General features: G+C 42.6%; 1 protein-coding gene across 1 annotated transcript in view; it reads right to left on the bottom strand.

The window, feature by feature from the left end:
- LOC137368793 (uncharacterized) overlaps positions 1 to 15,709 on the bottom strand; it is a 55,028-nt gene extending 39,319 nt beyond the window's left edge. Inside the window, exons 1-4 of the mRNA XM_068028998.1 lie at positions 15,689 to 15,709; positions 15,509 to 15,575; positions 15,038 to 15,129; positions 11,406 to 11,537 (exon numbers count right to left, since the gene is read on the bottom strand). Of these exons, the coding sequence (XP_067885099.1) occupies positions 11,406 to 11,537; positions 15,038 to 15,129; positions 15,509 to 15,575; positions 15,689 to 15,709 (312 nt within the window). The remainder of the gene's footprint in view (positions 1 to 11,405; positions 11,538 to 15,037; positions 15,130 to 15,508; positions 15,576 to 15,688) is intronic.
- Between the last annotated feature and the right edge of the window lie 1,317 nt (positions 15,710 to 17,026).

Genomic DNA, 17,026 nt, shown 5'->3' with positions numbered 1-17,026 from the left:
AAACTGAAGTCAATGGGAATCAGGGGGAAAACACACTGCTGGTTGGAGTCATACCTAGCACAAAGGAAGATGGTTATGGTTAATGGAGGTCAATCATCTGAGCTCCAGGACATCACCGCAGGAGTTCCTCAGGGTAGTGTCGTAGGCCCAACCATCTTCAGCTTCTTCAGCAATGATCTTCCTTCAATCATAAGGTCAGAAGTGGGGATGTTTGCTGATGATTGCACAATGTTCAGCACCATTTGTGACTCCTCAGATACTGAAGCAGTCCGTGTAGAAATGTAGCAAGACCTGGACAATAACCAGGCTTGGGCTGATAAGTGGCAAGTAACATTCATGGCTCACAAGTGCCAGGCAAAGACTATCTCAAACAAGAGAAAATCTTCCCATCTCCCCTTGACATTCAATGCCATTATGATCACTAAATCCCCTACTATCAACATCCTGGGGGTTACCATTGACCAGAAACTGAACTGGAGTAGCCATATAAATACCGTGGCTTCAAGAGCAGGTCAGAAGCTAGGAATCCTGCAGCAAGAAACTCATTTCCTGATTCCCCAAAGCCTGCCCACCATCTACAAGGCACAAGTCAGGAGTGTGTTGGAATACTCTCCACTCACCTGGATGTGTGCAGCTCCCACAACACTCAAGAAGCTCAACACCATCCGGGACAAAGGCAGCCTGCTTTATTGGCTCACCATCCACAAACATTCACTCCCTCCACCAACGACACACAGTGGCAGTAGTGTGCACCATCTACCAGATGCACTGCAGCAACGCACCAAGGCTCATTTGACAGCAATTCCAAACCTGCAGCCACTACCACCTGGAAGGACAAGGGCAACTGATGCATGGGAACACATCACATGCAAGTTCCCCTCCAAGCCACACACCATTCTGACTTGGAACTATATCGCCGTTCCTTCACTGTCGCTGGGTCAAAATTCTGGAACTCCCTTCCTAACAGTACTGTGGGTGTACCTACCCCACATGGACTGCAGTGGTTCAAGAAGACAGCTCACCACCACCTTCTCAAGGGGAATTAGGGATGGGCAGTAAATGCTGTCCTAGCCAGCACCACCCGTATTCCATGAATGAATTTTAAAAAAATTAAAAACTTTTGAGGCACCGAAGATCAGAAACCCTCTTTAACCCCTTCTAGGCCTGTTGCTCCTGGTGAGTGGATATAAGCAGGTAGGAAAGAGAAATTTTCTCTGCTGCTAGACTCTACACAGTTCAAAGACTTTTCTCATATCCACATCATCTTCGTTTCCGAAAAGTTAATGCCCCAGTACAAAGCTATAAAACTAAGTCAAACTAGCAGCATTAGTCATGACTGAACTTTCAAAGTACTAAACAAATCAATATGCAAACAAACATTCAGTAACAACACACATGAATGGCCTCTTCAATGGGATATCTGCCCCAGGGATACCTTCACGCAGCTTATCCTGTCACTATATAGTACTGGTAATTTGGGGGAAGGTTTGTGGATGTTGGGGAAATGGGTGAGAGGGGTTAGCCATGCCCTCTTGACCTATTTTGTTGTGATGATCAGCTGTTTCGGGAGGACAATTGAGGTGCAGATTTTTTGCAACAGATTTAAAGTGGCAATCTCTAAGAGCCTATTTTACTTCATTTACCACCCCAAATCTGCTCTAGAACGTGCAGTAATTCAGAGGGAAGTCCTAGCCCAAATTTCATAATCCTCCCTTCTTTCTAAATTTGCAAAAATTTAGAGAAAACAATTGCAAATATTGAAAATCTGAAATAAAAACAAAAACAGAAGCAAATTCACAGGAGACTCATTAAAATTTAAGAGAAAAGGTAGATTAATATTTCAGGTTGAGAATGTTCATATTTAGCAAATTATTTGTCCTGCTAATTATAAGTCTGAACATGCCTTATAGCTGTCAGTTGTATAAGCCACTTAAGTATTCAGAAACACACTATTGCCCCATTTAATCTGATCTACTCACCACTTAGTGGTCTTTGGACAACATCCAGTGCCTCTGTTTTAAACCAATACTGAAAATTGGGAACCTCCAGCCACACTGGACTGACACTTCTTGGAATATCACATTGCTGTTTCCAGGTATGATTAGACCGGCAGTAAAATTAACAACACCTGGACATTTTCGTCCATATTTTATACATATATTTTTCATTGGTAAGTCACAGAAGATCCAGAGCTGTTATCACCTTATACCATTCCCTTTTCTTTGTTTAGGTAGCATTGATCCCTAGAATTTTTGATTATGTAGATCTATATATAGTAGACCAGTCAATTGACACGAATTAGGAGTGCCACTCATTGATTTGTTCATAAATAAACCCAGTTACATTTATTTAAATTGGTTTCTGATCTGTAACTATAAACCTGACTTCAAACATCTCCTCAGTGTTAACAGTCCTGATATTTAGACATCTGAATTTTAATCCGTTTGATAACTTGACATCTGGTAAGCTTTTTTTGTAAAGGAGTTAATCGACTAAACACTATTTGCTCCATAAACTTGCTACTACACAGGAAGAAAAAAAATCTGTTCTTTGGTTTTGTTTGAGGCCCATCCTATCAGATATGCAATGGGCTTATAGGGTTGTGTGGAGCCAAATAGGCGGAAATCCTAGTGCTAGTGACAGGTCTAACCCTCTGGGTGCTATTAATCAGCATGTCTGATTGGCCAATTTTCAATCGTGCTTTGGGTACTGCAAATATGTTTGGTTCATGCATTGGATTATTGAGTGTACCACAAAGTATTGATTTTACCTCATCCTCCATCATCAGGTGTGTCACCCTGGAGTGAGCTGGATCCAAAGGCTCTTGTAGCACAAGAAAGCAGCTCACCATCACGTTCTCAAGGGCAATTAGGGATGGGCAATAAATGCTGGCCTAGCCAGCAATGCCCACATTCCAGGAACAAATAAAAAAAAGTCAATAGATGATCAAGCTGAATTGTTGGAGATGCCATTCTTTGAATGAAATGTTAACCTGTGATCTAGGCTGTCTGCTCAGTTTCAGGTGAATGTTAAAGATCCCACAGCATAATCCAAGGAAGAGTTACAAATTCTCCTAGTCTTTGCTAATATTTGTTCCTCATGTCATTCGCTTGCTGCTGTTTGTGGGATTTTGCTGCGTGCAAATTGACTGGCAAATTTTCCTCCATTACAATCATTGTGCTCGTTGCATGTGAATGTCTGTGAGACATGTCTGAGAGAATTGAATTTACTGTTGGGGACCCTTGTTCACCTCAGCGCACTGCACAATATTTTTCTTATCATCAATTATTCAAATATCATGAGCAGCATTTTCCTGAATTTCCGACATGTGCTGTCAGTGGGCAAGGGTCAACTGTTTAGTGTGGACTCGTAAAATTACTCTTATAATGTTGTATTGAAATCCTGAATTATTCATTCTATTGACTTTTGCTTCAGCGAGAAATTTGGCAGATATCTTTTCCTCGAGGAGTCTGGCCCCAAAAATTCATAGAAGCAGAAGGTGTTTCCCTTGCATTTACCTGCTTGTGACCACTGACTTTGTCAAAATTCATGAGGCCAAGAGGAGGTTAGTTCAATGCCAATGGCGGGTGCCTGTGCCACTGGGGTGCTTGCTATTGGCATTTGGCTGAAAACGTTTGTTGAGGTAGCCAGGCTGAGAGGGTGCTAGGTTCCACCCACCAAAACAATTTGATGGATGGCAGTCCCTGTAAGCAGGCCACACTAAAATATTTTACAGAAACAAAATTCTGCCCTGGATTCTCAAGTGACACCCACAACAGCTGGCAAAGTTAAGTCTGGTTTAACCACATGTACCTCCTCTGACCATAAGCCATCCTCAGCCCAACCCTCTCTTGAGCCAGTGGCTATGTTTGGGAATTAACAGTTGCTCCGCTTCCAACAGATCATTGTGGATCCTCAATGTAAGACCAAGACCCAACTCTACGTCCTATCCCAGTTTCCAAAAGTTCTGTTGGACTTTTGCCAAAAATACAGCAGGAGAATGCTCAAAGGCTGTAGAATTTTCGGACCTTTGCTGTATCTCTTTGCCTCTAATGATCGATTGAACAAGTTGAGCAAAATTCATAGAACTACAAATTGTACATGAAGAAGTAGCCTCAGTTGGCTTATTAATTCCCTGTTTCCGCACATTCTAATGATTCCTGGCCAAGATCTTCAAAGCTTGCTCAGTGGTGACAACATGTTTGAGTGATAGGTAGCTTTAGGATTGTATCTCCTGTTCTTAGTTTGGCTGTTAAGTACTCAGCTGTTTGATCTATTAGCCTGCTCTTTGAAAATAATAATGATTGATTTTGTAATTGGCATACAGAATAAAGTACTTTAAATAATTAAGGTGACATATTATTTGAGCAAAACCACAAAGTGTGGATGAATATTTTCAAATAATTTGCATGAATGTTATCAGGCTTATTATAGCAGTGGGTGAAAAAATATCTTTCTTGTGGTGTAAACTGTTACAAAAAGGTATACAGCTGAATTTTGCAGCAAGGCCTGAGATCCCACCACCAGGACTGGAAGGGAAAGCCGCTGCCGCCCAGGTCAGGGGGGGGTGGGTGGCGGTGCGAGTGGGCATGCTGGAGAACGCGATTCAGTGGTGGCCAGCCAATTAACTGAGGTGGAGCAGCCGTCCACTCAGGCAGCGGTGAAGGCATGAAGGCACGCCAGTGGAAGTGCTGACACCATATTTAAAGGTCTGCCAGCACACACTGGGTGAAGCCCTGAGGAGGATTCTTTGGAAGAATGGCAGAAGGAAGATCCCGGTTCAGTGATCCCTGCAGGTTCCCCTCTAGGCTGCTTGGGTGAGGAGGGAGGAAGAGACCTGCTCGCCAGATCAAGCAAGTCTGGACGGAGATCGCAGAGGAGGTCAGTTGCCGTGGGGTCATCCCTCAAACTGGCTGCAGTGCCGCAAACAGGTTAATGACCTCATACAATCTGCTAAGATGAGTGCACCACACATTGCTTTCCTTACAGCCTTACGTGTGACTAAGTGTGAATGTGAGTTTGGTAGAAAGAGCATGCCCACCAGTCACTGGCATTAGCCAGGCAGCAGCATTGGCTGTCAAGGCATGGCAGCCTCTCTGTGAATGGCCCCGGTCCGTCAAAGTGGACTCCTGCACTGTTGCTTCTGAGTGGCTGCTTGCAGGAGACATTCCTGTGGCATCAGCATGGACAGTCTGGCTGCCACCAGCACAGGCATTGTGCATGACTTTCTCGGGCAACTAACAATGGTTATTAATGTGTTTGTAGGAGAACACTGCATGCAATGCGAAAGAAAGGACAAAGACCAGAGACGGCATCCCTTTCCTCACCATCCTGATGCCAATGGAGGAAGAGGCTCTACAGCTTTGAGGGCAGAGTGGAGGACATTCCATAGCAGACAATGAGACAGGAGTGGAGACATGAGAGAGTGAGTGGCCACATGGATGGGCACAAGAGACCCTCTGATGAACACAAGGTACAATGCTCTTGTGTCTACCACTGGTCACATGGAGCTCCAAACTAGGAGTAATATGAAGGACTTAATGGAATGCGCATAAGAATCTAATTAATCTTCTCTGTCTCGTAAATCAATGACAAGACCAGACAGCTCCGGTGACTAGGAGACAGCCGTCCACCTCTGAGGAGGAGGAGGAGCGAATGTCAGAAGGTCCACCGTCACATCATTCCCCCGCACCCTCCACCAGCACAGATACTCTCACATTGGTGAGTATTCATTCACGAGTAGATCTGAAGTCACAACCAGGTGAGCACAGCATAGGCGCGTCCCAGCAGCTGATGGAGGTTGTGACAGCTGAGGCCACCAACACTCGGAGGACTGTGGGAAGCCTGGGCGATGCTGTGCCTCAGGTTGATGAAATACTTCTGGAGCCATCAGTGAGGTGGCAGATGTTGGAGCGACAGCGTGAGGTGCGGGAACATCTGGCAGATCTTCCAAAGGCTATGCGCACCATGTCATGAATGACGGAGAAGTCCATCCAGGCCATGACAGCTGCCATATTTCTGGTGTGTGCGTGCTTGGCTTCCTCAATTGAAAGATTGGACACCCTCATGGAAAACCATATACAACAAACCACCCGGTGGATGCCGAAATGCACGTGGACCCACGTGCCATTGCCGCATCCATGAGCTTTGTGCAACAATGGCTGGGCGAGTGGAGGAGAGAGTGGGGGGCGGGGACAATGTGAGGCACCTGGATTCATTGACAAGTCCTTGTACTCCTTGGGTAAGCAGGGAGGTACAAGTGTGCCCTGAAAGTGTACAGGAGCAGCAGCCTGATGCATCTGGGGCTCCTTTCAGAGCGCTCCTGGCATGCATAGCGGCTCCTCAGCCCCTCTGTCAGTAACACCAGTGCCTCAATTAACCGCAATGATAGAAGAGGCTCCTGCACTTGTTCAGGAGCCAAGTTCACCCAAAGCCATGGGGCATCAAATTCAGCAGCCTGCCTACACCTCCACAGCACAAGAGGAGCACCACATAGAAGGACATATAAGATTTAAGAAAATCACCTATCTGCACTTGGGGTTCACAGGTTTTTATTTTGTTAAAGAATGTTGCCTTGCAATCTATTTGCTCTCCAATAAACGTGGAATCTGGCACAGCAAAATTATTCCTCCACTTCTCGTGGACCGCTGGGCCTTTGGCAGAACCCTGGTTCCGTCAAAAGATGTGATGGGAGGGATCACACCATATGAGGTTGATGCATTCCCCAGTCTACTGTTTTACAGGGTGTGGATAAATCAACAGGGCTGCAGAAGGCTGTAGCTTTATTTGATGTCTTGGATCTGTTAGTAAGGATCATCTGAAACATTCCTATATTAGTGCGTCCCGAGCCTCCCTGTGTCTTACCTGTGGTCCTCAGTTCTTCAGCATGCAGCGCCTGGTCATCATCTTATTTATTTATTGATACAGCACTGAAACAGGCCCTTCGGCCCACCGAGTCTATGCTGACCAACAACCACCCATTTATACTAATCCTACATTAACCCCATATTGCCTACCACATCCCCACCATTCTCCTACCACCTACCTACACTAGGGGCAATTTATAATGTCCAATTTACCTATCAACCTGCAAGTCTTTGGCTGTGGGAGGAAACCGGAGCACCGGGCGGAAACCCATGCGGTCACAGGGAGAATTTTCAAACTCCGCACAGGCAGTACCCAGAACTGAACCTGGGTCGCTAGAGCTGTGAGGCTGTGGTGCTAACCACTGCGCCACTGTGCCGCCCATATCCTCATAGTCGGAGGAGGCATCGTGCTCTATGATATCCTCAATTGTCAAAGCCTCTCCCCTCTGTAGCACCAGGTTGTACAGAGCATAGCACATCACCATTGTAATAAATCCTTTATGTTGTCTGATGCAAAATACATGAGATGCGTGGTATCCAGTTTGCTGAAGATCTCAAATAGGTTTATTAACAGCTGAACTATTATTTACAGTACAGAGCAAACTATTTACAGAACCTTCGTCTGGGTGTTACAGTTGCAGAGTCACTCTGGCTTTGAGTCACATGACAACATTAATCAATGACCTCAGAGTAAAGGCACCTCTAGGTACCAGCGATCACAATGTGATTGAATTTTACATCCAGTTTGAAAGAGACGAGTGGGTCTAAGACTAGTATTTTAAACTTGAATAAGGGCAACTATGTGGGCATGAAAGCCGAGCTAGCTGAAGTAAACTGGGTTACTAGGCTTGGAGATAGATCAATAAAAAAACAGTGGCAGACATTTAAGGGAATATTTCAGAATTCTCAGAATAAGTATATTCCCACTATAATGAAAAATTGTAAGGGCAGAACCCACCATCTGTGGTTAAGTAAAGAAGTTAAGGAAAGCCTCAAACTTGAGGAAAAGGCATATAATTGTACAAAGCTGAGTGGCAATGCAGATGATTGTTCAGATTATAAAGAATGGCAGAGAATGACTTAAAGGTTAATTAGAGAATGAGAGGAAGCTAGCAAGAAATGTAAAAACGGATAGTAAGAGTTCCTACAGGTATTTAAAAAGGAAAAGAGTAAATAAAGTGAGTGTTGGTCCTCCAGAGAATGAGAATGGGGAGCTAATAGTAGATAATAAGGAAATGGCGGATGCAATGGACAAACATTTTATTTCTGTCTTCACTATAGAGGATACAAAAAACATTCCAGTAATACCTATAAATCAGGAGGTGGAAGGAAGAGAGAAACTTGGTGAAATGAAAATCACCAGGGAAAGGGTACTGATCAAATTGATGGTGCTGGGGGCTGACATGTCCCCAGGTCCTGATGGACTTCATCCTAGGGCTTTAAAAGAGATGGCTAATGAGGTAGCAGATGCATTGGTGTTAATTTTTCAAAGTTTTCTAGATTTTGGTAAGGTTCCATCAGACTGGAAAGTAGCAAATATAACCCCTCTATTCAAGAAGTGGGGGAGGCAGAAAACAGGTAACTATAGGCCAGTTAGCTTGACGTCATGGGGAAGGTTTAGTTTAGTTTAGAGATACAGCACTGAAACAGGCCCTTCGGCCCACCGGGTCTGTGCCGACCATCAACCACCCATTTATACTAATCCTACACTAATTCCATATTCCTACCACATCCCCACCTGTCCCTATATCTCCCTACCACCTACCTATACTAGGGGCAATTGCTAATGGCCAATTTACCTATCAACCTGCAAGTCTTTGGCATGTGGGAGGAAACTGGAGCACCCGGAGGAAACCCACGCAGACACAGGGAGAACTTGCAAACTCCACACAGGCAGTACCCAGAATTGAACCCGGGTCGCTGGAGCTGTGAGGCTGGGCACTTAGAAAAATTCAAGGTTGTCAGGAATAGTCAACATGGTTTTGTGAAAGGGAAATCATGTTTAACCAATTTGTTGGAGTTCTTTGAAGGAGTGACATGTGCTGTGGATAAAAGGGAGCCCATAGACGTACTGTACTTTGATTTCCAGAAGGCATTTGACAAGGTGTCACATAAAACGTTATTGAGCAAAGTACGGGCTCATGGTGTAGGGGGTAACATATTAGCATGGATAGAATATTGGCTGGCTGACATAAAACAGAGAGTATACATAAATGGGTCCTTTTCTGATTGGCAGTATGTGATGAGTGGAGTCCCACATGGGTCTGTGCTGCGGCCTCAACTTTTTACAATTTATATCAATGACTTCGATGAGAGGAGTAATGGCATGGTAGCTAAATTTGCAGATGATACAAAGATAGCTAGGAAAGTATGTTGTGAAGAGGGCAGAAGGAGGTTGCGGACGGATATAGATAGGTTGAGTGAGTGGGCAAAAATCTGGCAGATGGAGTATAATGTGGGAAAATGTGAAGTTGTTCACTTTGGCCGGAAGAATAAAAAAGCCGAGTATTACTTAAACAGAGAACGACTGCAGAATTTCAAAGTGCAGAGGGATCTAGGTGTTCTAGTGCAGGAGTCACAAAAAGATAGTATGCAGGTAAGGCAGGTAATAAATAAGGCTAATGGAATGCTATCCTTTATTACAAGAGGAATTGAAATTAAAAGTGAGGATGTTATGCTTCAGTTATACAGGACATTGGTGAGACCACATCTTGAATACAGTGTGTAGTTTTAGTTTCCTTATTTATGGAATGATGTAAATGCGTTGGAGATGGTTCAGAAGAGGTTTACTAGATTAATCCTGGAATGGGTCGTCTAATGAGGAAAGGTTGGACAGACTGGGCTTTTTTTCACTGGAGTTTAGAAGAATGAGGGGAAACTTGATTGAAGTTAATAAAATCCTGAACAGTCTTGAGAAGGTGGATGTGGAAAGGATGTTTCCTCTTGTGGGTAAGTCCAGAACTAGGGGGCACTGTTTTAAAATTAGGGGTGGCCCTTTTAGGACAGAGATGAGGAGAGATTTTTTTCTCTCAGAGGTTTGTGCGGTTTTGGAACTTTCTGCCTCAGAAGGTGGTGGAGGCGGGGTCATTGAATATTTTTAAGGCGCAGGTAGATGGATTCTTGTTAGGCAAGGGAATCAAGGGTTATCGGGGGTAGATGGGACTGTGGAATTCAAGACACAAACAGATCAGCCGTGATCTTATAGAATGGCGGAGCAGGCTCGAGGGGCCGAATGGCTTACTTCTGCTCCTAATTGGCATGTTCATATGTTCGTATGTATGTGCATATGTATCCTGGTACTTAACTCATTAGCATACTGAGATCTTAAAGGGACATCACTGTTAAGGCAATCGTACAACAACCATGATGTGCGACACCCTTGTTGTGGCATATTGACCTCACAGACATCAGTAGTCATGTCTTCATTGGATAACCCTCATCATCCAGTATCCATCCTTGAAGGCATGTGGGTTGCCTGAAAAGCGCTGGCACGTGGGACTGCCTTAGTATGTCGGCATTGTGGCTGCTTCCCAGGAACCGTGAACACAAATGCAGGAATTGCTTGTGGTGGTCGCAGGCCATTTGAACATTGATCGAGTGGAAGTCCTTCCTGTTGATGAAGGCTGCAGCCTGCTCTGTGGGAGCCTTGATGGCCACGTACGTGCAGTCGACGACATCCTGCACCTGGGGGGAAATACAGCGATGACCCCAAACCCGACAGAACTATCAGCCTGACTGTTCAGGTTGGTGCGAAAGCTAATGTGTTGGTGGTCCTCTTGAAGATGGCATTGGTGACCATCTTGATGCAGCGATGAGTTGCAGACTGGATATACCACACATATCACCAGTGGATGCCTGGAATGATCCTGAGGCATAGAAATTCAATGCCATGGTGACCTTCAGGGCCATTGGCATTGGGTGGCCACCACTTGCCATGGGGCTTGGCTTGTCCTCCATCATGGCACACAGCTCTATGATGGCCTCCCTGGAGAGGTGCAGTCTTTGGCAACACAGCTGCTCTGACATTTGAAGGGAGGAGAGCTTCAGATGGTAGACCCTCTCTGAAGGGTAACCTCTTCTGTATTCCACCACCCTCCTGAGGGTGAATCTCCTGTTGGCCCTCTGGCTGCAGCTCTCTCCCTGTCTGATACCTCTCCTCAGTGGAGGCCCTTAAGTCTGAGCAAATGAGGCCCATGGCAAATAGATGCACTCAGTTTCCAGGGCCTCTTACTCCCCACCCCAGTTTTATTCACCCAAGTACCACTTCCAAGATAGCACTCTAGCAGTATGCCCCTGATGTCTTTGTCTCTGCTCCCGACTGACACTGGCAACACCCATTCTGTGCCACCCTCCTTGCCAAGCCACGCTAGTGTTCATGATGGCTGCCAGCTGGAGCCAGCACTGACCTCTTGCTAACTCACAGCCTCGTTGTACCTGGTGTGGCTCTGAAACCACGTGGTTCCCATGCACTTTTTGTACAATCTGAAAACCCCAGTAAAATTGCAGTTAATTGCCTGTTTAACAGGTTTAATTACCTACCCAATGCATTTGAGTGCAAGGTCTTCCTGTCATGCCAAACGCTCTTCGGAATATCCAGTTGCGACATAAAGACAGCAGGCTTCCATCCAGGCACCTTTCATTGCAATATTCTGACTCTTCCAGCCTCCCAGCCTGTCACGATAGGGCTGGGACAATTCAGCCTAAATTGATGAGAAATTATTTGAAAATACTCTGGGAACAGTAATGCACTTGCCAATAATTAATTTTCTCTCTTTTGTAAAATGCTGAAATGTAAATAATGAAAGTGGAAACCAGAAAAAAATAGCTTGTCAAGGGCTTGTTAACTGCTTGTCACTGTCTGAAGTATGCTGGTTGCATAGGTACAGTTAGTACTTTCCCTAAGGTAGTAGTGATATAAATTACATCTGTGGTTCATTTTCTAACAGAGATGAAGCAGTTTAAGTCTCAGTGGGACATCCTATTTGAAGCAGTCCATCTGCTTTTTAAAGAATGGTCGTCATTCCATTTTCATTTACAATGAAAACCCTGCTGTCACACATGCCCTTTATTATCAGTCATGATCTCTTTGATCAAATCTGATGCAGCTCAATACATACTATATTTCCTTTGCATGCCTAAGGTGTAAACATAGCCATCTTCTACAGAGAGCACACAAATTATAAATCACCTACAAGTATATTATACAAAGGAATTGATTTGCATGATGTTATGGGGAGTGAACTCCTATGCATTGAGTTGTGCTGCCTTTACTCCAATGGAAAATGACTTTTGTCCACAAGTGATCAGGAGGAGTATTTACATAAGAGTTTCCTGCATCAGCTCATTTGAGTTGTGCTTGGCAGTAGGTGGAAATTACAGAGCAACCTTTAAAGAGTTTGCTCTGTCTGCTCATTTTGGCAGCAGAGTGTAGTCTGGACAGCTAGGGAAGTATCAATGGTCAAAAGAATGGTATATAGAGTCATAGAGTCACTACGGCACAGAAGGAGGCCATTTAGCCCATCAAGTCCGTGCCAGCTCACTGTAGCGCAATCCAATCAGTCCAATTTCTCCGCTCTACTCCATAGCCCTGCAAGTTTATTTCCCTCAAGTGCCTATCCATTTCTTTTTGAAATCATTGATATGAATTAATATCACCAACAGTAGTATCGACTTTTCTATTTTTCATTTAAAGGGGGGAAAAAAATCATGTTTAAAAATTGTGATGCTGCGAAAGTGGCCCCTCAATTTACGTGTCATGAGACGTCAGTCCTGCCCACAGCGATTTGAAATTGGCAGCTTCAGTGTCCAAATATACCACAAGTTATAATTATGTCTAAATGTGATATGTATTACTTTACGCAGCAGTATAGAACAATTCATAATAAAACTGGCAAATGTATAATATCAGCCCAGTGGGTGGTGAAATTATAAAATATAAAATGTTCAATTTAGTCTACAAGTTGGCAAGCTTTAAATAATTCTTGGAAAATATTCTTGATTTTCAACACACCAGTTTTCAAATAAATACATCCTGGAGAATAGGATATTGTTGGCCTAATAGTATTGGATAAAATTGTAATGACAGTGCATGTTGCAATTTACCACTGCTCTTTCTGGATGCAGTACTCTGTGCCTTTTGGCTGCTTGGCAGGTGAACCATGCATCACTGATTAAAGAGAGGACAGCCTTATAGTTTGCTCAGAAAGTGCTGATGTTAGTTTTTGATGAGTTAAAAATTTACAAACCATGACAACCCATTTTAAATCCTTTGGGGAGGACCATCCATTTTACTTTCAAGTTTCTCTTCTCACAAACAAGCCATAATTTATGAGCTGAGACTATAGTGTCATACAATTGAAACATGTAGGTCCACAGTCTTTCATTGACATCTGGATTTGACTAAGGAATTCAGTGTCAAAGTGTTTGTTGGTGCTGTACCTGGCTCTCAAGCACTAATTACCAGTACTGAGTGCAGAAGTTAGGGGATCCTGGGGATTCATGACCAGTTTTCACATGGTCTTTACACAAAGGGGTTTCTGTTCTGCATTATGCTGTTAGCCTTAATTAGGAAGTGAGTTTGTTGTATGCCAACCACATTAAGAACTTCATGATTACAGCAGTGCATTAGGACAAGTTTATTTTAATGACATTTGTGTACATGCACTAAACCCATGAGGGATATATCCTTCAGTTAACTGATCTTAAGAATTGCCTCTAGCAATTTTAGCTGTTCTCAGAAATCTTAAATGAGAGGTAAAAGTTTCAGTTAAGCTTTTTAGAATGATACAGTCTAAAGCTATATGATTCATATGCACACATTCTGTAACAAATAAATAACAACTATTTCAATCAATTTTCACTGCTGATGGAACTTAAATCCTGAAATCTTTTTTACTTAAACTTTCATTCTTTTTGCCATAGTTCCTCCTTCAGTTTGGAGAGTGGGAAGGTCAGGCCTATAGATTTCTTCATCCTTTCTGCCAATACTGCTTATTATAGCTTTCTCTAATAAATAAGTCATATAAAACATCTTCCCTTCCAAACACTGCTTGCTACAACAATTTTCGTATGGGTGCCAAAGACAGTGTTATAAAACAAGTTCAATGTATGTGAAAATAAGCTTTAATAGATTATACCATGCAGACGTGAAAAAAAGGCCCATCAAGTATAAAAGAAAGCTGCTATGTGCAATTTGGCCACTTTGGATAAAGAGATTAGTATATTAGATTATTGCTAAGTGCATTATTTTGCACTAGAGGTATAATCTGTTTTATATGTTACAGGAACTGCAATGGTAACAACTAGATTTTCATGTTAGATTAACTGACAATTGTATGACTTCCAATTCAGTGTTGTGTCAAAGTCACTATTGTCACAGCAAGATGGTTTCCCACAGTGTTAATTATTTCAGAAGCTATTTCACATGCTTTTAAAAATGTTTTTATGTTGCCATAAGTTATAAAACTTTTGTTCCCAAAGGGATTTTTTGTGGAGTGGTGGGAGAAATTTTAAAAGTACTTTACGATGGCTGACAATGGTGTTGAGGGTAATTTAGCCAACACAATAAGTACCAGCTTGTTCCGGATTGTTGTTCATGGCCTCCTTCAAAACAGAAAAATGAAGATACAAACTTGGTAAATTTTGCCATTGTAATAGGTGCAAAATATATTTCATTATTGTATACAGGTATAAAATTTTGTTTCTTTTGAATTTCTGCTGATGATATTCATCTCAATGCACCATGATTGTAGTCTAACAATACCTTAGCTGGGTTTTCTGCTGCTTTTGATTACTATAATAGTCAAGAACATTGAAAAAGTGTACTATTTAAAGATACTTCACACAGATGTGCTTAGGTGTTATTTAGTTTCATTAAAGTACTGTTGAGCACAGTTGAAATCTGCTGTGCTTTCTTTAAAGCTTTGCCATATGTTGCATCAGTACAGTCTTAGTGATGATCTAGTAGTGGGTTTTGCAACAGCAAAGATGGCAATAGATCAAATCTACTGTGGTTTCACAGAAAACATCAATTTGAATGATTTTGATGGAAAGTTCCTTATGATATGTATAGATGGAGGTCTTGTCATTATTATAAAATCCTAATAGAGTTCAGCTGTCTGCTTGTTAGTAGATGTGTGCTGTATCAGCAGCAACAACCTTATGCACATCACTTTACCAGCTTCAGATGTTGCTAATGATACAGTGTGCTCTCCACCTAGACACATGCCAGGCACAAACAGCACCAAAGTGCACATCACCTGACCTGCATTTACAAGGGAAATGGTGGCATAGCAATAATGTCACTGGACTAGAAATCCAGAGGCCTGGGTTCAAATCCTACTACAGCAGCTGGTGGAATTCAAATTCTATTAATTAATAGAAATCTGGAATTGAAAACTTGTTTCAGTAATTGTGACTATGAAACGACCATTGATTGTTGTAAAAACCCACCTGCTTTACTAATGCCCTATAGGGAAGGAAATCTGCTGTCCTTACCTGGTCACATGTCACATGTGGTTGACTGTGAACTGCCCGCTGAAATGGCCTAGCAAGCCATTCAGTTCAAGGGAATTAGGAATGGACTGTTAACAGCAACAACCACATCCCTTGAAAGAATGAAAAAAGTTCTAAATTCACCTCACCTAAATCAGTCTGATGTACTCCAAGTACAGGCAGACTTGTGCCTGTAAATGGGGGTGGAAATCTAACCTAAAAGGGTGCAACGAAAGTAATAGTGACTTGGTACAGGACCTTCTGGCTGTTGTTTAAAGACAGGGATCCTTAGCCCTCATTCTGTTGACCATTTTGAAGGACAAACCTACCTTCTTAGACTTCAGTGACATCTAAGCCATGCTCAGTTGCATGGTTTTCAATGCTGTTGGCATATGGTGTAACGCCTGCTTCTTCTGGATGCTGCTAAAAATGGGCATTTGGAGGAAAATGTGATATCTGCTGCATTTGTTCCACTCAGAGCATGACCGCTCTGTCACCTTCTCCCTAGGGATCCTCAGGGAATCCCTAAAAATCGAAAGGGAGTGAAGAACTGATTTTGTGACTCTCCCTACTTTTTCCTCTTTGTGCCAGGGCAAAGCAAAGGAAAATCTTCGCCTCCCTCTGATTTATGGAAAAGTTAAAGTAATTACTTAAAAATTTTTCCAATTAAAAAAGCATTAAATGGACAACAGCTATCAATTTATGCTGATTTGTTTGCCTATACGATATGGCGGCTGGTGCATGCCCAGTTCACAATGAGTATGTGCTTCCTGCCCACCATATTGGAGTCTTAGCTTGCTGTTTAATGCCTGGAAAAGTGGCTCTGCGCCATTTAATTTCTACATCTTACTTCCTTAGATGTCTGATGGGGAGAGTTTTATTTGTAAATCTACTAATTCAAGTGCTAACCCTATTAGTACAAATTCTGCTTGGCAATTCACTGCAAAATAATACATCTTCTGTTGGACAACGATTCAACATTGTGTAGTTAAGATGCTAAGTATTGTCAAGAAGATCAAGCTACATAAGACAATGGCTCTTTACATACAGTATTTCCTGGATGACCAGAAACACTGTGTAATTTTAGTATTGTACTGAAGATCTGATGCTGTGGGGCATAATTGAAGACAGAATGACAACATAAGACAGCCGTTTTATTCCTTTGCTTTAGTTTGGTTAAAAATTGTTTCAAATATTTATGAGCCCGCAGCAGACAAAATCATCCTTTTGTGCAATCTTGTTCTAACTGGTCTGCAGTTAATAGACTCACAGTGTAAGGAAAGAACAACATATGGGTCTTGTTACTGCACAGAGAGCTGATTTTGGCAGTTCCTTCAGAAAGTAAATTAAAGCTTTAGGTAGACAAGAAAAGTGACAGCATGTAGACCCTTGCTGCAGGGGAAACTTGAGTTCATTCTGTGGGTTTGTGAGTAGAGTTTAAGGAAATAACTACTTCCTTAAAAAGTTGGCCCTAAAAATTGTGCTGTGTTTTTTTCATCTCTGAGAAAAGTTCTGAAATTAGGTTTATGCATTTCAAATTGAACTGCTGATGTAAATATTGACATTAAGCTGGCACATCACTGTAATAATCTATATGGTGACAATCATCGGACTACTGTCATGAACAATTATAACTAATTTACTTATTGAACCTTTATTCTAAAAAT

The sequence above is a fragment of the Heterodontus francisci genome, chromosome 4 (genome assembly GCF_036365525.1).
Source record: "Heterodontus francisci isolate sHetFra1 chromosome 4, sHetFra1.hap1, whole genome shotgun sequence".
Lineage (NCBI taxonomy): Eukaryota > Metazoa > Chordata > Chondrichthyes > Heterodontiformes > Heterodontidae > Heterodontus > Heterodontus francisci.
Note: the sequence above shows the minus strand (reverse complement) of the source record. Positions and strands in the feature narration are given on the sequence as shown.